This window comes from Argopecten irradians, chromosome 8 (assembly GCF_041381155.1).
Source record: "Argopecten irradians isolate NY chromosome 8, Ai_NY, whole genome shotgun sequence".
Lineage (NCBI taxonomy): Eukaryota > Metazoa > Mollusca > Bivalvia > Pectinida > Pectinidae > Argopecten > Argopecten irradians.
In genome coordinates this window covers 26912559-26940558 of record NC_091141.1, presented here as the reverse complement: position 1 = coordinate 26940558, position 28000 = coordinate 26912559, and the positions used below count along the sequence as shown (strand labels likewise).

Here is a 28000-nt window from a genome sequence, read left to right as displayed (position 1 = left end):
TTGCAGTTCTCATCCAGGCAGTGAGACAAGTGCAGAGAGATGATCAAGCTATGTCATGGAGTTATTTTTTATGTAAAATTACCATTGTCCAGGATTCTGGACTGTGTCCAAATGGGACTGGACATGATGGAATCAACATCCTAAACAAAGAATGACCATTCTAGCATGCAGCCACATCCTGAACTGACCAGTGATGGGTGGTCAGTATCTGTGAAAACCAAGCAGATCTTATCTGCCAGTGTTGTACAGACCTAGTCACAAACTGATCAGAACCTATTCAAGGGGAAGCACCTGTTCAGGGGAGATAACTCCTTAAAATTAAATGATTGCCTAGCTGGAATATTTACCTTGGATGAGGAAACAAAAACGTCGATAGAAGATAACTGAAGGTTATAACAATATTGACCATTGAAACCCCAGTGAACCCTCCATATTACCTGGTGCGTATCGAGATGTACAGAAGTACTGATGGCTGTGTTTAAGATTGGGTGAATATTTCAGAATATTCACGGATATTAGTTATCATAAATTAATTACCAGAATTATGAATATTCTGTAAAAATGTGACATGTGACTTAGCATTGACATATACTCGACTGTGTTCATGTGAGTCTAACGACGTTCTGCAATAGAAGTCTGGAGATCTGTAATTGTCCTACAGTCAAATCAATGGTGTGTATCCATGAGGAATAAATTCCAGGTGCTAAAAACAGTTTTTGTGAAATGGAAGATTTTCCTGCTGCCTGGAATTGTAATACTTATGTTTTGACAATGATAAGAGTACATCAGGAGCAAAACTTGTCAAAATGGCAGAATTATACAAACTGAACAGTTGTTTTATGGTATATAAGAGAAAAATTATAAAATATTGCATGCAAACTATTACTTTTTGTATCAAGAAACATTCTTGTATAAATTCATGATCATAAATTTAAATCCTCAACTTGAATAATTCATTGGGATTTATATGTACATGTGTATGAAATGAATGTTTGAGAAGTTATTGACTTTTATAAAGTTGTATAAAAGTTATTAGTTATACATTTGTAGTGTCCCATTACTGTCAAAAATATGTAACATTTATTGTTGTTTGTAAATAATTAGCAAGTGCTCCTTGTTTCCTACAGACACATAAGCAAGTCTATTTGGCAATCTCGTTAAAACTTGGATCAAATTTGATAAAATACTTTGCATCAGTTCTGAGGTTTGGAACTTAATCTGGTATGTAAAGTGATTGCTTGGTTAAAATTTTGATTATCAATACTTACATGTGTATCAAATTAAAAAATTGTAATTATAATACTCCTATGGCAAATTACATTTATAAAGATCTGTTGGAAAACCATTGCAATGTCATAGCTGTTTATGTTATAACGCTTTTATCAAAAGTGCATTCATATTCAAAATAAATTCATCACGTCATAAGTATCATATTCCATCATAAACTTCATTTCAAAATGCATTCATTTCATCATCCATATATAGCAAAACTCGCCAATTCATTACATCTTATCCCTCATATCAAAGTGCATTCATTACCTTGTTAACCTGATATTTTGTACTGTAAATCTAATTTATCGCACATCTCTACAGACTTCAATTATCAACCATATCGTCATTAGAAATAATTATTTTTTACATAACTTATTCAATCATCCTTCACTCAGTACATAGTGTAGATATATGTATAGTTAAATACAGGTGACGTAGATATATGTATAGTTAAATACAGGTGACGTTATGTGTTAAATATAACATAAACATATTGGCCATAATGGTTTCACTTTTCTCTGGCATATAAGGGTCTTTTTTTCAAGTCTTCAAGTTTTGTTACTCGGAATTTGTTTTGATGTACGTTGTATGCTGTACTAGATGTATCCATTGAAATGTTTTCTCTGTGGTGACGTTGCTGTAAACTGATACAACTTTTTTTGTTGTTAATACATTAATGATCATGAATTTTTATGGAATGCCTGTCAAATATTTCTGTTAAAATATCTTTAAAAAGTGCTAAAATTTTGAAAATAATGGAGTCTGAAGTCAGAATTTATAAAGCTTGAAGTGTCAGTGGAAAGTTAGTGTTCATTGAGTCCTATAGCTGCATTAGACTTAGTTCTGATGATACTAACAGTATAATCCTACAGAAACCAATTTGTGTGAAACAGTAATTTTTTTATTAACAGATTTCAGTATCAATTCAAGAATTTTTAATCGAGCAATGTAGTTGGAGACTCCTGTTTTTCGAACACCTACCTGCCCCTAGGAGACTTCAATTGCTTAAACTATTCGTAAGCAAGGTCCTAACCTAACTATTTTTCAGAAAAGGGTTAATTACTGTATGTACACTATTTTGTCGTAATTTTGTGATACAGTTCCTCCTCAGCAATGAAAATGGTTAACAAAGATGGTTAGACCTAATTAAATTGAATCTTGACTTATTGAAACAAAAAATTATTACTTAATTGACAAAGAATCTCTTTATCTCTACCAATATACCATTTTTCGATCAACTTCAAATGATCTATCTGCAAGGGACTACTTTTTGCAAGAACCCAATCAGGTGCAGACCAGTACATTAGATTGTTTCATGACCTTTAGGGATGCCTATGAATATAAAGTGATCAGACAATGCATGTACATTATTGTATAATGTATTATTTATCTTAAAAGATGCTCCACCACCGACAAGAGCATAAACGGTACTCATCATTTGAATAATTACTGATGTTTAATATTTTATATATGTGTCTAATTAACACAAAAATACATCTGAAATAATTTGTTTTGCTTTTGGTACATGCATAATCAGTAATTCATTCCTTATAGGGCATAGTGCCATATGGAGATTTTTCGGGACACAATTAATTTTAGAAATATTTTTTATATCAAAGTAAAATAAGAAGCTAAAAATTTTCAAAATTGGTAGTGTTGTAAATTAATTAACTTTTGCAACTGAACAAAAATATGAATTTGCCTGCTCCTGTTTTTGATGGAGATAAAATACCATTCTTCGGTGGTGTAGCATCCTTTACTTAGATGGATTTGTTGTACGACAAGTAAAACAACGTTCATATATACGCTGTCAGCTCATGTTCAGTGGACATTAAAACACTGTGATGTTACAAAATTTTGAGGGGAAAAAAATCAGGTACCCCCCATTTTCTTGTTAAACAAGTAATTCAGGTTTTAAGACTTAAACGTTACTTTTAATAAGTTTATTGTCGTTCTTTGAAATATCCTGTAAATAGTTTGTAACTCTTTAAAACTTGTTTTCTAGTATTTCATTTTGGTAAGAATATTTTCATCATGAATCTCAAAATTGAAATTTTGTTTGCTTTTCCCATAAATTTGCATAAATTAAAAGGCATGTCAATTTATTTTTAGTGCAAATATAATCTCACATAATGAAAATCTGTGATATATAGATATACAATGTGTATTCTATGCAAATGATATTAACTTGCCATTGAAAACTACCAGCTAGGAGAAGTCTATGTGCTTTTTGTCAATTATGTTGATCGATGCAATATTTCTGTTTGTCATGTACAATATAAAGGATCCATTTCAATGATGGGATAAAGAAACTTTTGCATTACAGTGGCGAGGATACATTTTTTCATAATGGAAAAAAAATATAGTTACTGTATGTTAAAAAAAATTCAGAATATCAGAAAGATGAATTGCTATTTTGTCCTTCTTAAACCACATCTTTGAACATACAATATGTATAACAGTAGCTAAAGGCTTATTCAAGAAAGGAAAAATAAAAGATTTTCAAACTCTACTGCAACGATTGATGGATCAAAGTTCGATGTTTAATGACTATGTCTATGTGAAAATGTTTGTTTTTGTCCAGCAGTGCCTCAGGAACTAGTGAAATGATTACCAATGGCCAAATTGTCCTTGGGATGAAATGTCTTCCATTACTCGTTACTTAAGACAACTTTGATTACCGAAATAACTAATAATCAATCAATACATGAAAGGGATGTTCCTTCATTTGGACATCAAGATAACGTTTAAATTCTAAACATGAAATGAATAAATACATACTAGAAAATTGATGGTATAATGTTGTGTATTTGTAATAAAATCAGTAACAAATGGTGCAGAAAATGGATGAAGCATATTTATTTTTATTAGTGATTAATTATAAGGATTTAAAACTTTTAAGAACTTTTAGTGAATCAATGTCATATTTCAGATTTGGTTTGTCACAGTTAAAAAAATATATATATATTTCACCATAAGTTTCATTTTGGAGATCGTTTCAAAGGAAGCAATGCGCCTTAAAATCTTCCTCCATCTGTTTGACCTGAATTTTAAAGAGACGGTATACATAAAATAAGAGTATGTGTAAATGGAAAAAATCATTATAGCCATGTTAAATTGAGTTGTCTGGTATTTTGTATAACATACCTAAATCTCTCATATCAATACTTTCAATACTACGATAACATATCCTACTATTTTTATTCAGTTTATGTCTATATTATATATTTGTTCATATATTATATATATATAAAGAAATAAGTTGTATTTATATAAAACGATGAATTGTTATCTCCCTTGTTTGTTGTCTTTCTTGTCGTCTTACCCAAGCTCAACTCCATTTGCAGAAAAGATCTTCCAGCATATAAATGGATGAGCTTCCAGAAGCAGAATCCTAAAGCTATCAATTTAGTGGTTGGAAATATTATTCTAGATGTAGAAGAGGACGAATCGAGTTAGGCACTTAATTAGAGTTTGTCTTTTAGCCTACAATCATCAGATGGACAATTTTTCAAATCACCCTACGATCATAGTCTGTTGTATTACTGTATTTGCCGTAATTATAGCGCCCCTGCCCTTTTCTGGAGAAGAGTTAAAGTTGTATATTAATGCCCTCTTTCATTGGGTTTAACAATCTTTTTCAACAAATGATAGCTGTAACATCAGCATTGTATCCCATATTACATGAACTTGCGAGTCTTTTACATGTGAATTGCGACATAATAATGTCTGTCACAAAGGATACCCGGGTAAAAGGCATATGCATGTTTACTGTAACAGATATTAATGTAGCACGATGACAGAAAGATTTAAAAAATGGATGACTTTTTTCGTCCACAACTTAACATTATTTTGGTTCATTACAACATTACTTTGTTACAATTATTTAAGCGCCCTGGGTGCTAATTACGGCAAATACGGTATGTCAATGGCTGGATTTGGTATGATTAGTTCAACGTTCTATTAATAGTCAGGATCAATTAAGGACTTGTCGGGTATAGATGGTGGAGGAAAGCCTTAGTGTCCTGAGAAAAACCACCAACCAGTGATAATTAGTACATGTACCTGGAAACCACTCCACATGGGATTCAAACTCGCGACCTTGAAATGGAGGGCTTGTGGTAATATAAGATGGAACATCTTAACCAGTCGGCCCCTATGTCAGGGGTCCATACACATACCTCCCAATGTCCTTGACCTCGCTGAATCTTCATTTGTGGATTCTTCTCAGTCCCTAGTTTGGTCTTAGCTACACTTGTCCATCCTAAAACAAGATGGCTATTAGGCTCCATCATTGATAATTATAAAGTTTATCACTTTGTCTGAGGATTAATATTATTGATCAACTTATTTTTGAGTTCAATTCATTTTTGGGTATTAAACTGCATGTCAATTGGAATTTGCGAAAATAAATTGCAGTGAAAAATGTTCAACTACAAGTACAGCAAAGTGTTTTAGCTGTAAAGCGCAAAATTAAAATGCTGTTAAGATGTTTTTTGACAGGAAAATTAAGTCGTGAAAATAAGTTGGGTTGCAGAACATGGATATATGTAGGGTTCTTTCTGAAGTCTCTTTTATATGATCGGGAAACAGCATGGCTGGGAGGCAACCATCTTAACATTAATTTAACTTTTTCTCAGAAAGTACATTAAATGTTTCCTTTATCCAGCCAACCATCTACATCAAGATGTGTGGTCGTCATGGCCTCCCAATTACAACTCTAATTATCTATGGCCAATTAACATCATGATTCATTGATGATTTTCTGTAAATATACATATCTACACGAAAGATTGATCACATGATCTAAACAAGGATTATTATACAGAGAAAAAAAATAGGTAAATATATATATGTAAATCTTCCTGTATCCTTAGGTGAGTGCCGACCCAGATACGTTTTTATGTGTATTGTTATTGTATGATCTTCAAAGGTAGATATATCTAACCATGAAAGCTTTTCACATTACTTGGTGGTTCAGGAGAGCGAAGACAGTGGTCGCTTTGTGTCCCACCACAGGGAACTAAAACATATCTGTGGAGGATTTAAGGGCCCCAATACGTGTGAAAGGGACGTAATCATCCTGAATTATTAAACTGATAACAAAATTGGAATTTTTTTGGTCCTCATTCAGATGGTAAATAAATTTAGTCTTTATGACCTAAAAACTATAAACACTAAGATGAATTTTGTTCTATTGTCAGAGTTTTGTTATGCAATGGATGAGATATTTTTTTTCTGCTGAAAGGAAGACACTGGTGACATACAAGATATGTCAAATATATCCTGGTACAGCAGTGAAAGGATTCTAGTATTGTGATAAGGGAGATAACCTTTGCAGGACAAGCATTATTAATTATTATGAAAGCAGTAATGATTCTTGTATGAAATCCTGTCAATTGAAAATCATGATTGACAAACCAACATTGTGCACATGTACACGACAAAATGTTTGACCTTGTTATTTATAAGATAGAAAACAAAATGAGAATGTGCAATTCAAACAATGTTAATCAATAAACCAAAATTCTAAAGATTTGGCCCCAGTGGGTCAGTTTAAGGTTTAAGAATTATACTTTTTCCAGTATGAGCCTGTATATACACAGAACCCAGTATTAAAAGTCCCCAGTCAGATGTGACTATATATGGAGAAATATTTCTGACTGAAGGCATCTGTGGGTCACAGACAAGTTATAGATTTGTATGACAAGAGTTTGAACGTGTTCCAGCAAGGGGGATTAGTGTGTAGAATCTTTTGTATACAAAGTATAAGTGGGTCAGACTAAACCGTCCCAAAGTATAACCTGTAAAAACCTTGACACACAAACGATATAAAAGATTTCAAACATCCTTCTGATCCTGCTCAGAGATTTGGAAACCTGAGCACCTGACGTCATCCCTGAATGACACACGAGTACCAGTTAGTACATGTATCTTAATGTTACATAACCAAAGACAATAGAAATATGAAATGCTCTATCTTCAAACATTTATTTTTAGATAGAGGAAGTTTTAAAGCTCTTAACAAATTATTTTGATAAAATCTACTTTACAGTATAGATACACCTACCACATGTCTAAAACAAAGTTTCTCATTAAAATCCACAGAATAAGTTTGGGTGTTTCTAAACAGATCCGACCTTTTGACCCCTGTCTGCTTACCAGGGCATGGGAAAGTTAACATCTTCATTATAAGAAACAAAGTCTTCAGGAAGAAGATGGTGAAGATATAACCTTCATACACATTACGATCTTTTGTGTTTTCGATCCCTGTCAGAGCATGATTACAGAGCATGCTTATTTGTAGAGTCGCTGCATTCTGAAAACACACCAATTGCAATGACCACGGTTGAATTTGCATTTTTCCTGTACTACCTTTAATTCCCAACCTATGCATTATAATTACCTTAAGACAAAATGGCTGTATGATTACTGTAAAAGTGCTGTACTTATTTAAGCAGTAGTATTATTTTATATTTTTTTGTATACTATAATTTGTAAAAAGGTCTGGCCACCAAATTGTACTAATTAATCATAAATTAGTTTTTCACATTTGCGCTAATTTTAGCTTTGCTAAAATTAGTACTATTACATTATAATTATATATCTGTCTTTAGTCAAAACTGCCTATATAGACCTCCCACAAGACAAACAACAAAACATATTTAGAGCCAAAAGGTCTGTATACACAGGTCTCTGTATACACAGGTCTCTGTATACACAGGTCTCTGTACACACAGGTCTCTGTACACACAGGTCTCTGTACACACAGGTCTCTGTACACACAGGTCTCTGTACACACAGGTCTCTGTACACACAGGTCTCTGTACACACAGGTCTCTGTACACACAGGTCTCTGTACACACAGGTCTCTGTATACACAGGTGTCTGTATACAGGTCTCTGTATACACAGGTGTCTGTATACACAGGTGTCTGTATACACAGGTGTCTGTATACACAGGTGTCTGTATACACAGGTGTCTGTATACACAGGTCTCTGTATACACAGGTCTCTGTATACACAGGTGTCTGTATACACAGGTCTCTGTATACACAGGTGTCTGTATACACAGGTCTCTGTATACACAGGTGTCTGTATACACAGGTCTCTGTATACACAGGTCTCTGTATACACAGGTCTCTGTATACACAGGTCTCTGTATACACAGGTCTCTGTATACACAGGTCTCTGTATACACAGGTCTCTGTATACACAGGTCTAAACGAATCAAAATTATCAATTGGGCACTCAAGAACGATCTTATTAAATAGGTGGTCGCTATGGCTGATTTTATCAACTTTATAAAAGGAACCAATGATTGAGTTTCAAATTAAACACTATCTGTATTACATTAAAACCCAAAGAAACCATCTAGCTGTATACTGCTTATATTTCATCTATGTGTACTTACTGTTACTGAGGGTATATATACTTCTTTTTGAATAAAAATATATGGTCTAGATCTATTGATGAAAATTCAAAAACTGAATGGACAGTTCTGGCAAAAACTTAGGTGATCATCTGTGCATGATGTCTTTATTATTAGTTTATAATTGAAGATGCCCCACTACTGACAGAGCATAAACGACACTCATCATAATTGGTGGTTACTAATCGTGTATATATATGTCTAATTAACACAAAAAATAACATGAAATAATTTATTTTGCTTTCACTGCATGCACAATCATTACATCATTCAACAGTGCCACAGAATTTTTTCGGGATGCAATTAATTATTTTTAATATTTTTATCTTGAAGTAAAATTAGAAGCTTAAACTTTTCAATGGTGGTAATGCTGTAAAGTAAGTAACTTTTGTAACTGAAGAAAAATACTAAATCTTCTGCTTCTGTTTTTGATAGAGAAAAAAAAATCATTTCTCAGCAGTGGAGCATCTTTAAAATGTGCATCTTATTTTTCTCAATAGAATGAAAAGATTACATATGAAAGGTTTTAAACACGAGGAGAGATTTCATGTTTTATTAAAATCTAAAATTTGCATTTCATATTGATGTATCTATGTTCAAATTTTATACTGATAGCAATATATATAATATATAGAACCAGTAAAAACAACTGTACAAATATTAAGTAATATCTATATATATATATATAGCTATATAATCATGATTATGATATACAACTTGTACAAATAGAATATGTATGTAATTACACACCAATGTAGCTAGTTTGTGCCTGTACCACAAATTTCCTAAAGTACAATTATTATCTTTACTGTATATCAAAACTGGAATAAAATGTTACCATAAGATTTGTTAGGTTCAGTATATGTATGCTTGCTATGCATCTGTACTGTGTCATCCTCTAGATCTTAAATAAAATCATCATGATTATAATGTTATATTATTACATTGTAAAGTATGTTTTTATCAGACCCACTTACATGTATATAAGAATTTTCAGAGAGATGTCACTAAGCATCTTCTCTTCCTCCACAACACATACATGTACAGATCTAGAACCTCTCCTACCCATATCACAGTGTTAACCTAATCTCCATATTTCTGCACATTTGATTATCTACATACCTTTACAACAACCTTCAGTACACTTTCAAATCTTATTTGGTCTGTTACTCAAGTGTCAAATTCCTCTCTCCATGCTTATCCCACTCCACCCCCCGATCTCAATCCCACAAAAAGGATTGGTTTTGGTTTTATTAGTTTAATGTCCTATTAACAGCCAGGGTCCTGTAAGGACGTGCCAGGTTTTTGGTGGAGGAAAACCGGAGTACACGGAGAAAAACCACCGACCAATGGTCAGTACCTGGCAACTGGCCAACATTGGATTCGAACCCGCATCCCAGAGATGGAGGGCTTGTGGTAATATGTTGGGACATCTTAACCACTCGGCCACCGCGGCACAAAAAAGGAGAAAATTAGCTTGTTTTAGTATGTTGTATCATTCAAAGCAATATCTAGAAGAAAAGGAAATTAATTCTACCTTTGCATACTATAGAGTTATCTGCCCTTGAGGTTAAGTTTTGATATTAACACAACAATATTTATATATATATATTTAGTATGTGAATCTCCTTGACACAACATCTTCTCTGTAACATCATGTACTCGTAAACACACGATGTCGTATACGTAACCAATGCAAAGGGCAGATAACCGTATCATATGCAAATATGAAATCAGAGTATCACTGCAACTATCTGTTGGAGGAACTATCCTTGTGTATCTGTGAAGCTTAATAAATTGTAGAAATCCTTCAACGGTATATATTTCATCTAATGCTTTTGGGAGCATTACTATTAACTGGACCCAGTTTTATTACTCCTGCTAACTGTAGATTCTATTTATTAGTAAAACAGTTCGGTAGTCAGTAACTAGATGAATTGCTAGTTCTTTCTTCATCAAGATGCCAGTTTAGAAACTCTTTTTCTTGTTCCCTTTGTGAGAAATTCGGTAAAAGTCCATCTTCTCAGTTCTTGTTCACTTTGTGAGAAATGTAAAAGTCCATCTTCTCAGTTCTTGTTCACTTTGTGAGAAATGTAAAAGTCCATCTTCTCAGTTCTTGTTCACTTTGTGAGAAATGTAAAAGTCCATCTTCTCAGTTCTTGTTCACTTTGTGAGAAATGTAAAAGTCCATCTTCTCAGTTCTTGTTCACTTTGTGAGAAATGTAAAAGTCCATCTTCTTAGTTCTTGTTCACTTTGTGAGAAATGTAAAAGTCCATCTTCTCAGTTCTTGTTCACTTTGTGAGAAATGTAAAAGTCCATCTTCTTAGTATGTTCTAACAGCACAGTTACTGTCAAGATCTACAAATTATTACTTCAAGCGAAAGAAGTAGGCCTTCGTCACTAGGTAAGTTCATTCTACCTCCAACTTGATCTCACATATTTTATAAGATCAATTCAATCAACTGTTTCTATATCACCTTTGTCACATATAAATTACCCCAAGCACTGTCCCCAGACATCAAGTCTGTTCATCTATCATACAGCACAGCAGTCGATTGCACACTCCCTTTGTTACAGCATGCTTCATTGTACAATCACAATTTCTCTTAGATAACATCAGGTGTTACCATCCAATCATAAACTCCGTAATATGATAGCACAGTTTATCATCCAATCACAGGTCCTTTTATATAACAGCATGTGTCACCATCCAAACATGTATTCCATCGCCTTGGAAACAAATGTGTTATTCTTCTGAGGAGCTTGACCATTTTTCACCACCTAAAATAAAATCCCATGTAAGATATCATGAAAACTCAAAAGAGAATTAACGAAATAGTGTTAAAACTGATACACAAATTAGAAATGTCCCTTTAAGCTTGCCTTCATACAAAAACAGAACAGGAATTCATGCAACAGAAGGGGGTGGTACGACCATGGTAAACTTACTCCCCCATTTCATGACAGGCGTATTAGTGCATATCATTTAAATTGTGGTTTTTAATTTGTTACGGCAAATTTAGTATTTTCAGTTTACCAATCAATGAAAACTCACCTCATTTTCACTGCGGGCCGTTCTGTAGGCAGCTGTGAGGGGCCTGATGGGAGTGTTACGGGGGTTACCCCCTGGGGTGTGGAATGTGGACGTGTTAGCCCCTGGGGTACCAAGGTTGGGATGTATAAGACTGGTATTCTCTTTCTCTTCCTCCATCACACTCTGGAACAAGATCACCATTATAACATTTTAAATGTTATTATTAAAGGATGTTTTTTTTATTTTCTGCAGCTGATAAATTGCTTCCCTAGCATTGTGTATATGGTAATTTAATTCATAAATATCTTGAAAAATATTATAAGGATTATGTATATAAATACAATTTATCATTTTCTGTAATTGCATTGAAGTGTATTTGCAATGGTGGCAAGTTCATATTGTGCTAGGTGAGCTAAAGCAAATCTAAACAACAAAAGTTTATAGAAAATTTCTGATATATTCCAATGTTGACATGATTCTTACCTACTTAAGCGTAAGACTTACTTTGTCTATACAGGGTGTAGCTCCTACCATCATACATCCCCCGAACACTTTCCCGTTCTTACTCAGTGCCTTCTTTGCTTGAAGTTTCGACTGATAATGGAGATGCATCCAGTTACCTTCCGATGCCACCTGGTAAACGTAATAAGTGACTAGGGATTCAATTTGCTATGTATGTCATTTCATTTAGCCTTTAACCACAGATTTAAAATTCTAAATTTCTTGGCATTTCCCTCATTTTTATACTCAAATTACTAATTAACAAGCATATACAATCCGAAAAAAAAAAGAAGTTGTAGAATCAATTTAGAAAGGAGCACAAATCCATATTAATTTTATATCCAATTACATATATACCTATTGTCGATTATTTTCAGAGTTTGTAGTACAAAGGGAGATAACTCGTACTCACCACATGTTTAACAATGTTGCCATACTGTGAGAATTGCTGTAGGATGTAGGATGCTGCAGCTGGAGGGAACCTGTCATTAAAATTATATATATAGTATCTATACAGTATACCACCCAAATAATTCTCTAATTATCTATACAATATACTACCCAAATAATTCTCTAATTATCTATACAGTATTCTACCCAATAATTCTATAATTATCTATACAGTATTCTACTCAATAATTCTCTAATTATCTATACAATATACTACCCAAATAATTCTCTAATTATCTATACAGTATTCTACCCAATAATTCTATAATTATCTATACAGTATTCTACCCAATAATTCTCTAATTATCTATACAGTATTCTACCCAAATAATTCTCTAATTATCTTAAAGTATGCAGGGGTGTAAAAATCCACTAGCCCGACGCCCGGGGCTACCAAATTTTCAGCTTGGGCTAGTGGAAATTTTAACCATACTAGCCCGGGGCTAGTGACTTTTTTCAAAGATATTTCAAAACGAAAATTACCAATATTAAGTCATAATAACACTTTAAAACATTGCAATTCTAGGTAATATTCGTATCAAACTTTAAATCTTAATCTGGAATCATGTTATCTAATTTATTTACGACTGTAGACAGGTACAGTAGACCTCCCGATCACCACAGTGAATAGTGATGCATAGCATTTCATGTGAAAGTTACGTAATTTGCAACACAAGTTCTAGAAAAACAATATACAAACCATCAAATAAGTCATCTCAGCTATCAGATCAGTAAATTTTAATAGTTACAAAAACGATGTTAAAGAACTGGAATCTATTCCTCAAAAAGTCGGCAGCAAAGCCATGCCTGCAGCAGGCAGCCATATTTGTTATGGTTATTCTAATATCCGGGTCAGAGGTCGGGAATCCAGAATCCGGTTTCAGGATTAAAAAAAATATCTAACAAGAGGCCCAGAGGGCCTGTATCGCTCACCTGGTTTGTAATGCCAAGTAATATTCTGGATACAGGTTCATTGTTTATTTTCTGAAGAAATTTGAATATTTACCTCTAATTCCCCTATTGGGCCCCACCATTCCTGCCCCCTGGGGGTCAGAGCCAAAATTTATACAAGCTCTGTTCCCCTTCCCCCAAGGATGTTTGTGGCCAAATTTGGTTATAATCCATGCAGAACTCTATGACTAGTAGCGATTTATAGGATTTACCTTTATTTCCCCTATTGGGCCCCGCCCCTCCTGCCCCCAGGGGGTCAGAGCCAAAATTTATACAAGTTCTGTTCCCCTTCTCCCAAGGATGTTTGTGGCCAAATTTGGTCACAATCCATGCAGAACTCTAGGACTAGTAGCGATTTATAGGATTTACCTTTATTTCCTATATTGGGCCCCGCCCCTCCTGCCCCCGGGGGGTCAGAGCCAAATTTTATACAAGTTCAGTTCCCCTTCCCCAAAGAATGTTTGTGGCCAAATTTGGTTACAATCCATGAAGAACTCTATGACTAGTAGCGATTTATAGGATTTACCTTTATTTCCTATATTGGGCCCCGCCCCTCCTGCCCCCAGGGGGTCAGAGCCAAAATTTATACAAGTTCTGTTCCCCTTTTCCTAAGGATGTCTGTGGCCAAATTTGGTCACAATCCATGCAGAACTCTAGGACAAGTAGCGATTTATAGGATTTACCTTTATTTCCCCTATTGGGCCCCGCCCCTCCTGCCCCAGGGGGCTCAGAGCCAAAATTTATACAAGTTCTGTTCCCCTTCCCCCAAGGATGCTTGTGGCCAAATTTGGTTACAATCCATGCAGAACTCTATGACAAGTAGCGATTTATAGGATTTACCTTTATTTCCCCTATTGGGCCCGCCCCTCCTGCCCCCAGGGGCTCAGAGCCAAATTTTATACAAGTTCAGTTTCTCTTCCCCAAAGAATGTTTGTGGCCAAATTTGGTTACAATCCATGAAGAACTCTATGACTAGTAGCGATTTAAAGGATTTACCTCTATTTCCCCTATTGGGCCCCGCCCCTCCTGCCCCCGGGGGACCAGAGCCAAAATTTATACAAGTTCTGTTCCCCTTCCCCCAAGGATGTTTGTGGCCAAATTTGGTTACATTCCATTCATAACTCTATGACTAGTAGCGATTTAAAGGATTTACCTCTGTTTCCCCTATTGGGCCCCGCCCCTCCTGCCCCCGGGGGACCTGAGCCAAAATTTATACAAGTTCTGTTCCCCTTCCCCCAAGGATGTTTGTGGCTAATTTTGGTTACAATCCATGCAGAACTCTAGGACAAGTAGCGATTTATAGGATTTACCTCTATTTCCCCTATTGGGCCCCGCCCCTCCTGCCCCCGGGGGGTCAGAGCCAAAATTTATACAAGTTCTGTTCCCCTTCCCCCAAGGATGTTTGTGGCCAAATTTGGTTACAATCCATGCAGAACTCTATGACTAGTAGCGATTGAAAGGAAATGTTGACGGACAGACGGACGCCGACGGACGCCGACGGACGACGGACGCCGCGCCATGACATAAGCTCACCGGCCCTTCGGGCCAGGTGAGCTAAAAATTGTGTTCTAGAAATATCACAGATTAAAGAATTTCTTAATGTTTATTTGAATTTAAATAAAAAAGGTAGATGCAAATAATAAAAAAAAACTCACTCAATTAAAAATATTTGAATTTATACAGTATGAAAAATACTGGTATTATAAATTTTCCATTTTTTTTTTGGCTGGGCTAGTAGATATTTAGGCCGGGCTAGTGAGATTTTGGTGTCTACTAGCCCTGGGCTAGTGCTTTGAAATAAATTTTTACACCCCTGGTATACTACCCAAATAATTCTCTAATTATCTATATAGTATTCTAACCAAATAATTCTCTAATTATCTATATAGTATACTACCCAAATAATTCTCTAATTATCTATATAGTATACTACCCAAATAATTCTCTAATTATCTATATAGTATACTACCCAAATAATTCTCTAATTATCTATATAGTATACTACCCAAATAATTCTCTAATTATCTATACAGTATTCTACCCAATAATTCTCTAATTATCTATATAGTATTCTACCCAAATAATTCTCTAATTATCTATATAGTATACTACCCAAATAATGTCCTAAATTATCTATATAGTATTCTACCTAAATAATGTCCTAATTATCTATACAGTGTTATACCCAAATAATGTCTTAATTATTTATACTGTATTCTACCCAAATAATGCCCTAATTATCTATACAGTATTCCACCCAAATAATGTCCTAATTATCTATACAGTATTCCACCCAAATAATGTCCTAATTATCTATACAGTACTCTACCCAAATGATGCCCTTATTATCTATACAGTATACTACCTAATGTCCTAATTATCTATATAGTATTCTACCAAAATAATGCCCTAATTATCTATACAGTATTCTACCAAAATAATGCCCTAATTATCTATACAGTATTCTACCCAAGTAATGCCCAAAATTATCAATACAGTATTCTACCCAAATAATGTCCTAATTATATCTATACAGTATTCCACCCAAATAATGTCCTAATTATCTATACAGAATATTACCAAATAATGCCCTAAGTCCATATAAGCACTATAATTCAGTTATAGACATCTTTGTAGAATAGAGTTTTTTCTCTTTTTTTTTCTCACTTAGACTACCAAATATACAAAATCTAAACATCACTGACTTTCCAGTCGATGGAGAGTGCTCAAGGTTATAGTACACTACTGACATAAACAAAAATATTATGCAGGCAAAGTCAATGGGTGGAAAAGAAAACTTACCCAAACACTGTCACCCATGTCTCATCTAAGACATCGTCTGATGTCAGGGATTCCCTGTGGATCAAAAACAAATATCCAGTAAGGTGAAAATATCGTCTTGCTTGACCAACATGCTATTTTGAAATTTTGCATAACTAACTTGTAAACTTTAACATTAAAACAGTTTTTACAGAGAGCAGGGTGACGCCGCAAGTTCAAACTGGTAGAGAACAGAGAAAAGTTATCTATGGGTATTCTAATACAGGGCAATTTTATGTTATTGTAAATTAATTCATTTCGTGGTGAATTAATTTCGCAATTCCAACTAAATATGGTTCTGTTATATAGTACCTCCTGAAACACTTTTGCATTGATAAATTAATACTGTGAAAGAATGTGAAAACAAATTGATTTACAGTACCACTTACAAACATGGTAAAATTAAAATGGTGCCATTTTCTTTTTGTTTCTCTGATCTGTACCTAATCTAATTAAAATCAGACTTGTAATTCTGCTCCACTACGATGCTCTATATTATGCTCCCATACAAGATCTTACAACATCCCGTTCAGGGACACCTCACATTGACCCCTATAGTTAGCCAATCACTGTATCGCCTACAAAATCTTCGGTGTGGTTGATTCATTCCAAAGTATACATGGCTCAGAGGTTTCATTATCTTTCAGGAGAGACGGTACAATTGCAATTTCAGGGGGTACTTTTCTATACCATCTGTATGCTATCTAATGTAATTTAGCCCAAATCAGGCGGTACCACAGCCAGGTTCAACCGGCAAAAAGTACCGGGTACCGCCTGATATTGAAACCCCTGAATTGGCTAACAATACATCCAGAGATATTTCGATTCTAGTCCAGGGGTCATGCTGGGGTGACCCCGAACAGGGTTTTGTTAGATCTTGTATTGGAGTGTTATGTTTCGTAGTGGAGCAGAATTTTAATTTAGATAGATTGATCTGTACCTACCCCTGTGTGTAGAAGGGGTCGAGCTGTGCTGGCGAGACCGGAATCCTCCCCGCCATCTGTTCCTGCGCTAGACTCTCTGATAAACTCTGTGATAAACCTATAAACAATTTGTCACCAGACGTCAATCAATCAAAAAAAGTAGGTTCTGTGTCTAATTTACATACCTATGAATGATTATAAACTTATATGGTGCAGAGGCTTTACACCTTGGATCTAGCTCTCATTCCCGGTAGTTAGATATCGCGCTTCACCTATTGGTCAATACAGAAGTTTTGAGATACCAAAAGTAAAAAATTGTGGGTTAAGTACAATGTACCGTCCATTAGTCCAACTTTCTGGTGACTTTATCTGTTGACTTAAATTTTGTGACGTCATAATCACCTGATGGTGGGACTAACGGCAGTAAATTGTAATATACCCATTTCATTTGGGGTCTTGAAACCCCTGTATTGTTTTCATGTTCAGGCTTCAGTAGGAACCAAACTTATCCAGTCCTTAAATAACTATAGGAGATTTCAGAAAAGATGGCGTGACGTCACAGAAAGTTTACATCCGGGTCCTCAAAGGTACAAACACAGTATGGCGACTAATAAAAACAATAACAGATATGTACATCCCTGCTACACAATCGATACGCTGGCAAAAGTATACACTTTCATACTTGCAAATTCTGATTTTTTAAATAGCTTCTTATTGTTTCAGAGGTTACAGACATTTATGTTTACAACTTGTTCATTGCTAAATATATTTGTGTAGATTTAGTGTTGAAGCCAGCTTGCGAAGCGGTGCCGGGCCGTCACACGTACCCGCTTTTTGTTCACACGTAGAAATCCATGTTGTGAAAAAGTTATGAATAGATAATTGATTTCAATGTATCATATTTCTTTTATACACGAAAAAATCTGTTCATAACACTAATTAATATAAATATAACGAAATGTAAACCACCTGGCCAGACCACGGCCGCTCGTGCATGGCTTCGCTGGTAGATCACCTCGGGTAACAGCCAATAATTGGGAAATTAATACCATTTATACGTAATTACCAACACATATCTCAATAAGTACTTGTAAAATATATATATTTCGTTATTTCCCATGTATATATTATTTTTAATGAATGGTATAAACCAATGTTACACATAAATAAAGATGTATGTGTACATGTACGCACACGTACAGTATGGCTGCCGATATCTCGAAAAATAAAATAGTGAAATCGTTCAATTTCATGAGTTTACTTTTTAATTTTTAGCCATTTTTATTCCATGTGCCGTTATGTGAAGTTCATATTGAGGTGATATTACTTTTAAATAATTTGAATACATGTTAGATAGACTACATTTAGATATATTAATATAGGTAGATAGTAATTACTATAAATGCCGACCAGGACACATATTGCGCACGGCTTCGAGAATCCTAAAATACTCGAAGTTTTGTTTTAAAATATGATAAAAAGTAACTATAAAATGACTCATTTGAATGTCATAAACTAAATTCCAAAATTTCTGACGAAAAAGTTAACCAGAATGCATAATTTTGTGACTCTGAAAAATGACGAAATTCGGGATCTCGGCAGTACCGTACGTAATGGCTGCCGTGCGCTTGGGGTGATCTACGAGGCAAATTTTAATTTGGCCATTATCACACATCGTAAGGTGTTTTACCAAGTTAGAATTTGAAAACATTAATCGCATATTAAAATGTCAGTATAATATTTGGGGAAACTTGGAATTTAATTTGTAGTTTTTGTCAATTTTGTAACTTCTGTCAATATTTATACGTAGGTCTAATGGCGACCGTGTTTTTTTTCTCGTGGCGGTCGAAAATGGAATATAAACAGAGTAAAGTAAAGTGAATACAACATGTTTATATCTAAATATTTTTGTTAAATATCTTTATTTACCCTTTTTATAATTAAAATAACGCAATAGTTCTCGGAGTGTCGTACTATTTATTACAATAAAATGTAAACAAACATCCCAAGCGGCTGTGTTCCCTCTATGTTTATGTGTAGATATACGGAGTTGTATGTGTAGATATACGGAGTTGTACTTTGAGCGCCCGGATGTACCTTTGTGTGACGTCATCGCCATCTTTTCTGAAATCTCCTATAACCAAAGTCAGTGTAATATCTCTGTAAGAACTACTAGCACATCCATCATTCTTAAAGTAATGCAATGTAATAACATTGAGGACAAACAACACAAGTGTTTTTATTATACTTTTAAACATTTTTCTATCCAATTTAACCCCAATTAGGCATACCCCCTTATGAGTCTACCTTATTATCTCCCCTTACCTGTGGTAGGTGGAGCTGGTGTACCAGCCATGGCGCCAGGGGTATGCATTGACCGAGAAACCTGTGAACAATTTAATATTAAGAACTTGTATTTTGAGACTTAATAGTTTGAAATAAACAAAGTTTGAAATAAACAGAGCTTTCAAAACTCTTCAGCTACCAGTCCATTCAAAGAATCTGTTTTCAAATTTTTTTTTCCAAGTACTGTAAACCAAAAGATCTCTTTGCTGAGGATTGAATCTTATTGGTAGTTTGTGAATTTTCAAAAGTTAATGAAAAATTAAGACTTCAAGTTCAAAAAATCAGTAAATCACAAAATCAAATCATTCTGATTAAGTTGTTAGACATGGAACCACAAAATAATGTCACCTTAAACATAATTTCATTTTTAAAATAATAGTGTTTGTTTGATCACAAAGTCAAACAATCCTTTTCCTATTCCTGGATCTTAGTCCATTAGTATCTCATGGCTCTCTCTCACTTTTATGTGAATGGGATCAGGGCCTACAGAATTGTGAAAGTAATCGTGATATTGACCAAAATTGTGAATATTAGAATTTTTCAAATAAAACAAAAACAACTGAAAACACGATTTATTTCAAGCAATACATTTCAGATTTACTTTTGGACTTGTTTTTTTGAAGTTTGACAATCCAGTAAAATATTTTAGTTTTCTGTTTTTTTTTTGGCTTTCCTTTTGATTATTTCGACATAAAGGCGATTGTGAAAATAAGCTTGAGGAATTGTAAAAAAAAAAAAAAGGTATTTTAGATTGGGAATAGGGCCCAAAATAGCCCCCAAAAACAGCCCAGCGAGAGCCCTGTATCTCTTTTCACAAATTGGTTATGACAACATACTTGGTGTACATTTGGTGTACCAAACACTGCCGACGTGTTCGCTACTGGGCTCGAGTGAGTCATCAAGCTCTTAGTGGGTGGAGCACCAACTTTCTCCTTTGGTCGCAGTACTTCTCCTCGACTGAAATTGATAAAAACATAGATTCCTAAAACATTGTACTGATAATGAAAAATATCTCAAGCTTGTTTATCACTAAAATAATTTTATTTCAAATATATATGCACAAAAAAAAATATGAAGATTTTATCTCTTTTTTTTATGTTGATCGGTTATACTTTTCATCTCACCAGAATTTCCCTCGGATAATTTTGATAATTTAATTCAGTATCTTTAAATCGAGTTCCCACATTATTCAGTCAACTTTTACCAAATTTGTTATCTTACATTGATAGATGTCTTACTATTTTAGCAGTTTCACTAACCAGCCAATTTCGTCAGAAATCATAGGTTGCTGATTTGCTAAGGCTCCACTGTAGTGCTTTGTCAGCTGGGTAATAAAGCTGTATCAATAATACTTAAAGATGCTCCACCGCCGACACAGCATAAATGATTTTCATTATTTGAGCAATAATTGGTGTTTAATCGTGTATATATATGTCTAATTAACACAAAAAATAATACAAGAATAATTTATTTTGCTTTTGGTGAATTCGCAATCAGTACTTTATTCCATATAGGATATATATAGTGCCACAGATTTTTTTCGGGATGCAATTAATTATTTTTCATATTTCCAACTTGAAGTAAAATTAGAAGCTTAAACTTTTCAATGACGGTAATATTGTAAAGTAAGTAACTTTTGTAACTGAAGAAAAATACTAAATCGTCTGCTACTGTTTTTGGTAGTAACAAAATACCATTTGTCGGCGGTGGAGCATCTTTAACTTGTCAATGATAAATAATACCCTAATAACAAACCCTTACCTCATCCCTGATGTGTTGAAACTGCTGGACACAAGGCCGGCTCTAGAGGCAGACTTTGGTGGGCTCGGACTAGCAGCAGACCAAATCCTTGGACCAGGCTTTAAATTAAATCATAACATGTAATATAATTATTATTACACCACCACATTTGGTTGTTTCACACACTATGTGTCAAAAATTAATTAGCCGTCAGAATTCAGCCATATGTATTGATCTCATCAGTCAGTGCATGTGCATTATTAACATATATAACACATTTCCTCATTTTATTAAAGAGATTTGTACCATTATGAAAGGAAACAGTTTTGGGAATTTTGACAAAACTTTAAAAGTATTCTATTTGAAATAGGACCGATTATATGTATTAGCCCTAAAGAGTCCCTAAAAACACATTCTTGTTGCGTTTACTTTCCCTTGCAGAAATATTTCTTCAGTATTTTGAAATACACGTTTCAATATATATCATAAGAAATATCATATATGATACCAATAACAGAAATTATGTAATAATTACTGAAACAGAGTGAGGCGTTTGGTCTCCCAGGAGGAAGCTGGGTAGAAACTGGGACTGATGAGCCCCTGTAGGGCTCGTAGGGCTGTTTGGTGATCCCATCATCATTGGCTCCATACCAAATGGTCCACTACTGAACCCACCAGGTCCTGCAGGTGAGAATTCAAAATAATAAGTCAATTGATTCGTCATTGAGAATATATTTAATCATCATTCATCATATGGACAGGTGTACATGACTTATAATGATATAATTTAGACATTATTTTCAAAACTGTATATTCTTAAACAGTCACAAAATAGCCCCAATTATATCCAATATTGGCAGTATTATAGTAAGTATAGGCCTATATATTTGTGCACTTGATTGAACAGTGCATTTAAGCACATTCAAATGTATCACACATCATGTATTCTGGAACAGGAATACGAGTGGGAAATTCTGTCCTTATAAAGTGTACATTTTGTATTTTTATAATCTGTAACAGTTACTGATTTTATTTTTAAAATATTAATTTATTTCAAAAGTTTCTCATATCCCCTAAGTTAAATGTTATAGAATTTGAATATTGCAATTTGGTATAGATCAACAGTTACAGTCACAATAATCATATTATAACAGTAGAAATGGGAATCAATGGTCTATGTTCATAATACAAATATTTAGTAGACTAACCTAGATTGCCTACAAAACGAAACTGACATCCACCATTCAAGAAATCACAGGTGAGCTAAATTTATGCTTTCGTGTGTTTTAAACTCTTAGTTTAGTCGATAATGATAAATAATTAATGTTACCGTGTGTATCGACGTTGGGGGAATGCATTTTCCTTGTAATACAAAAATCTGGTTCTTTAAAACGCCTATTTCAAATTTTCTGACATGTGCGCTAAAATGAGAACGGAAGTAAATTCAATGATGCGCGCGCGGTTTCTATTTGATAACTCATCGGGACTCTTCAACGATGATAAGAAAAAGTCCGATGTACTCCAAACAGCACGTACCTTGCAATGGCGGGCAAGATTTGATTGAAGAAAACACAACAAACTTTTGATAATGAGAGACTTTAATTATCCAAATATAAACTGGGAAACATGGAATACAAAGAGCGAGAATACAGATTCTCAAGAATACAAGTTCATTCGAAAACTCCAAGACAACTTTCTTTTCCAACATGTCCAAGAACCAACAAGATGGCGAGGTCAAGACAATCCGAATGTCCTAGATCTTATTATAAGCAAAGACGAGCATTCACTATCAGATATTGAATATCAAAGCGCTTTAGGTAAAAGTGAACACTGTGTACTACTGTTTAAGGTCATTTGTAAAGTAAAGGTAGCTCTACAAAGCAAGAAGAAAAAGAGTTATAAAAATGCCAATTATGAAAGGATAAACGAGGAGATAAGTGATACCAACTGGGATGAAATAATTATGAACTCTAACAACATCAACGAGAATTGGAACACTTTCAAAAGTGTGGTCAAAGAAATAGAAGAAGGCTATGTCCCTACAAAAATCATTAAAATAGATCAGAACAACAAGCATAATTTCCCAGCAGATACAACAACATTTGAAGCCATAAAAAAAGAAGCATTCGTTATCAAGGAAGGCTGCAACTACAAAGGATATGAACGTGGGAAAGGAATACAATAGGGTCAGAAATAAAGTAAGGAAATTAACACGCAGATTGAGGAAAGAATATATATATATAAGCACAATATAGCGATAAAGGCAAAGTCGGATCCAAAAGCGATTTGGAATTATATAAAATCTAAATCTACGTCAAAATCAGAGATTGGAGAACTATATGCAAAACCAGCGGACAAAACTTCAACTAAAGTTACATCAAATAAGGGAAAAGCAGAAGTGTTATGTCGGTTTTTTAGCAGTGTATTCATACAGGAATCGGACACGACCCCTCATCTGTAAATAAGAGAAGTTGCGGAAGAGATGTCACAAATAAATATAGAACAAGAAGCTGTATCAAAGATCCTAAAAAATCTCAAACCGGACAAATCCCCCGGACTAGACGAGCTTCACCCGATGTTCCTGAAAAACACCTCTGATACAATATCATATCCAATAACGAAGTTATTCAACCAATCAATTTCAACAGGAACTCTCCCGGATGATTGGAAAAGGGCTCGAGTGTGTGCCATTTTCAAAAAAGGAGATAAGTGTGAACCGGGAAATTATAGGCCTGTAAGTCTCACGTCAGTTGTTTGTAAAACACTAGAAACTCTAATAAGGGATCATATAGTAACATTTATGAGGAAAAACAAGTACTTCTCCAACAAACAATACGGTTTCTAAATCTTATCAGGTAGATCAACAACATTACAACTTTTAGAAGTTTTGGATAAATGGACAACTCATATAATTTCAACCAGCAGATGAAAACTTTGATTTCATCTTTTTTGAAAGGAAGACATCAAATGGTAACAGTGAATGGCAAAAATTCCGAATGGTCAAGCGTAACATCTGGAATTCCACAAGGATCGGTTCTAGGACCCATATTATTTGTGATATTTCAGACATCGTGCAGTCAGACGTATACTTATTTGCGGATGATACTAAAATATTCAAGGCTATCCGTGGCAAAGATGATGCTTTAGATCTGCAAAGTGATTTAGATACAATGTCGAAATGGAGTGAAACGTGGCTTCTAAAAATGCACCCAGATAAATGTAAACACATGAGGATACACAAACAGAGAACAAGAAACCAATGTGAGGAAATTATACAATACCAGCTCAATGGAAAAACACTGCAACATATAGACCAAGAAAAAGATATAGGAGTAGTTGTAGATTCCACGTTAAGCTTCGACAGCCATATATCAGAGAAAGTAAAAAAAGCCAATTCCATGTTTGGACTTTTGAGAAGAACTTTTCAGTTTTTAGACATCAAATCATTTATTCTGCTATATAAATGCTTAGTTCGGTCTCATTTGGACTATGCTTGCCCCGTATGGGCGCCTTACCTACAGAAGCATATAGAAATGATAGAAAGTGTCCAAAGAAGATCGAGCGACAAAATGTCTACCAGGAATGTCGCATCTAGCATACAGTCAAAGGCTGGAGAAACTGAAATTACCAACATTGGCATATAGAAGAATACGAGGAGACATGATAGAACTCTTCAAAATTTTAGATGGAGTATATGACTCCGAATGTTGTAACATTTTATCTTTATGGAAAGATGCAACGGACCGCGAGAGCAGCAGGGGGCATAGGAGGAAGCTATTCCATACAAGATCTAACTATGAGATTAGGAGAAACTTTTTTTCACTAAGAGCTACTAAGATATGGAACGATCTACCAGAGAATGTAGTGATGGCGCCAAATATAAACTCCTTCAAAAATGCGTTAGATAAACATTGGAAAGAACAAGAATTCTTATACAACTACAAAGCCTTTGTACATCATTAATTTATTAAAGATGCTCCATTGCCGGCAGAGCATAAATGATATTCATCATTTGAACAATAATTAGTGTTTAATCGTGTATATAATAGTCTAATTAACACAAAATTTGATATAAAATAATTTATTTTGCTTTTTGTGCATGCGCATTCAGCAGTTCATTCCATATAGGATATAGTGGTACGGATTTTTTTCGGGATGCAATTAATTATTTTTCATATTTTTAACTTGAAGTAAAATTAAAAGCTCAAACTTTTCAATAGTGTAAAGTAAGTAACTTTTGTAACTGAAGAAAAATACTAAATCGTCTGCTCCTGTTTTTAATAGTGAAAAAATACAATTTGTCAGCGGTGGAGCATCTTTAAATAAAAATATTACCGGATAAAAATGTATTAACTGTAAACTCTATATTTTGTCTGGTATAAAGGACTTTACATATACGATAAGTTCTGAACCAGAAATAAACTTATCTTATCTTATCTTATCTTATCTTAATGTAAAAGTGATGCACACTGATGTGAAAGCTAAACGAAAGTGTAGTACTGCATGTTACACACAGTGTATGAACGGAAGTGTATAGTATTTTTTAAATTTCGTAGTTGCGAGTCTGTATAGCGGTACTCGATCACTTGCTAAGACAAATGCAACAATAGATAGTGGATAATTTTTGCCACTATACCTTTTTGTTTTAATCTTCAGTTATAAACGGCGTCATGGATAGGAAATTTAACTACCAGCGACTAATGAAATGTTGAGGGTTAACCAGCATTAATATTTCAGACATTTTTCGTGAGTAAATGATCTGCTGTTCATCATGGTAGAATTGAGACACTCCCTACTATTTTACAGTATTTTAAGGTATTCTGAAAGGTATTCAAGTACCATCACAGGTTTATAAATGAACCCAACAATATAAAACACATAAATATAAATGGACACAATATTTTTTACTTATTCTTATTTTAACATATAATCAAGAAATAAAGGATCCTCAACATCCAAGAAGTGTTGACCTGATGACGGCCGCCTAGCGGTCGAAACATGTCGACCACATCAATATCCTGACCAAAATAAAGGAAAAAGTACACTTCTTTGATGTTGAGGATCCTTTATTTCTTGATTATATGTTTTCCACATAAGAAGGAGCTCTACTGAGTACCGCAAGGTATCTATCCATCAAGTGTACCGCTATTTGAAACAAGATGAGCGTTGGTTCTTTTCTTTATATCTTATTATTCTTATTTTGAAATTGTAGGATGATGTAGTTAAAATTGTATAGTCACTTTGCATAAAAATAATAACACATATAGACTGATTGATATTAGTAATGATTGTGATGAGCAACTAATCCACCCTTGTGCTTCTAAATCGATTGCTATATACATATTTGATATCATTGTCGCTCGGGAATCACGTGAAAAAAAGTGAAAACGGGGGAAAACGCAATTTCGTCCGAAAACATATCACATTTTTTATCATTATTCAGTGATTACACTTCGATTCTTATCTATTGCTAACATAATTTTCAAAATCATGTTCATGAATTTGTTAATATACATGTACATGTTATGAGGACGTCTATAATGTTAAACATATTTATATAGTTACAAATAATGCCGATATTTGGTGTTTTACCGACCTGTATACAATGCCTGTTTTCATTCATCCCACTTCGATACTAACAAGTGACAATACAAAAAGCTACTAATGATTATACGATACACTTCCGTTCATACACTGTGGTAACAGGAGAGGAGAAAATGTAGCGGCCAGACCGGGATTCGAACCCGGGACCCTCCGAACATTAGCCGAGTGCTCTACCGACTGAGCTACCTGGTCACGATGATCGACCCAGTCCAATCCAGCTACACTCCTCTCTCCTTTCTCCAAGTCTTCGCCCTTGAAGACATAATTATTACGAGACCCTTCCAAACACCACCACCTGGGTTATTTAGTTGAGTGCCAATTCTGTAACAGGAGACGAGAAAATGTAGCGACCAGATCGGGATTCTATCCTCTATCCTCGATATTCCAGGGGTTCTGATCACTTATGATCTCTATACCCATGGACTATCTCATAGTAAAGCTGGAGGCAACAGAACAGTACAGGTAATTCAGTCCTTTGATGTACATCAAAAGAGCCGTATAATGGTACACTGTGGTTGACTGTGTGGCTTTGATGTTAGGCGTTGCTCTCTCTGTAGTCTTCAAAGGAAATCTTTGCTAGCCTGTGATTGGTCAAATGTTTTCCGCTTAGCTGCCTTCAATTTCACTATGAGATAGTCCAGGGGTGTAGAGATCGTAAGTGATCGGAACCCCTGGAGTATCGAGGATGAGGACCCTCCGAATACTAGCCGAGTGCTCTACCGAGTGAGTTACCTGGTCACCGATGTTCAACCCAGTCCAATCCCGCTACAGTACAGTCAAACCTGCCTATAAAGACTACCCTATATAGCTAGGTGGTCTTTATACAAAGGTTGACTCTTGTTTAAACTGGCCATTAGAGAATGTTTAGAAAAGTGGTCTTATTAAGCAGGTGGTCTTTATACAGAGGTGATTGATAAAGCAGGTTTC

The 28000-nt window shown here is 34.7% G+C and overlaps 2 protein-coding genes and 1 non-coding gene across 8 annotated transcripts in view; 1 reads left to right on the top strand and 2 right to left on the bottom strand.

Moving 5' to 3' along the window:
• LOC138330008 (protein PRRC2C-like) overlaps positions 1-4539 on the top strand; it is a 51076-nt gene extending 46537 nt beyond the window's left edge. For 4 of the 5 annotated variants that reach the window (XR_011209506.1, XR_011209505.1, XR_011209507.1 and 1 more), the window contains 2 exons: positions 7-1701; positions 1733-4539. Coding sequence is in view for 1 of the 5 variants with exons in the window: in XM_069277350.1 (XP_069133451.1) it covers positions 7-43 (37 nt within the window). In the remaining 4 variants the exon portion in view is untranslated. Of the gene's footprint in view, positions 1-6 lie in introns of all 5 variants that reach the window. The other variant, XM_069277350.1, reaches the window with a different exon arrangement.
• A 4382-nt stretch (positions 4540-8921) lies between these two features.
• On the bottom strand, positions 8922-22923 carry LOC138330007 (nucleoporin NUP35-like). Of its 2 annotated transcripts, none has more exons than XM_069277348.1 (11): positions 22800-22923; positions 22005-22150; positions 21491-21588; positions 20566-20686; positions 19709-19769; positions 17405-17501; positions 16443-16496; positions 12652-12721; positions 12243-12371; positions 11760-11921; positions 8922-11485 (listed from the first exon to the last, which is right to left on the bottom strand). In XM_069277348.1, exons 1-11 carry the CDS (start codon positions 22825-22827, stop codon positions 11408-11410), a joined length of 1044 nt encoding a protein of 347 aa, XP_069133449.1. In that variant the 5' UTR covers positions 22828-22923; the 3' UTR covers positions 8922-11407. The 2 variants fall into 2 exon arrangements, with proteins under 2 accessions (XP_069133449.1, XP_069133450.1); XM_069277349.1 differs by lacking the exon at positions 22800-22923 and adding an exon at positions 22678-22796.
• Positions 22924-27192: 4269 nt separating this feature from the next.
• On the bottom strand, positions 27193-27265 carry Trnai-aau (transfer RNA isoleucine (anticodon AAU)). Its single transcript has one exon. It is a non-coding gene; the product is annotated as a tRNA-Ile (tRNA).
• Between the last annotated feature and the right edge of the window lie 735 nt (positions 27266-28000).

Bases quoted from the DNA above. Each gene is read 5' to 3' on its own strand.
- LOC138330007 (XM_069277348.1), bottom strand. From the start codon at position 22,827: ATGCATTCCCCCAACGTCGATACACACG. The intron at 21,589-22,004 runs GTAATTATTACA...TTTAATTTAAAG, and splicing joins AAACGCCTCACTCTGTTTCA to CCTGGTCCAAGGATTTGGTC. The intron at 20,687-21,490 runs GTAAGGGTTTGT...TATCAATTTCAG, and splicing joins TTCAACACATCAGGGATGAG to TCGAGGAGAAGTACTGCGAC.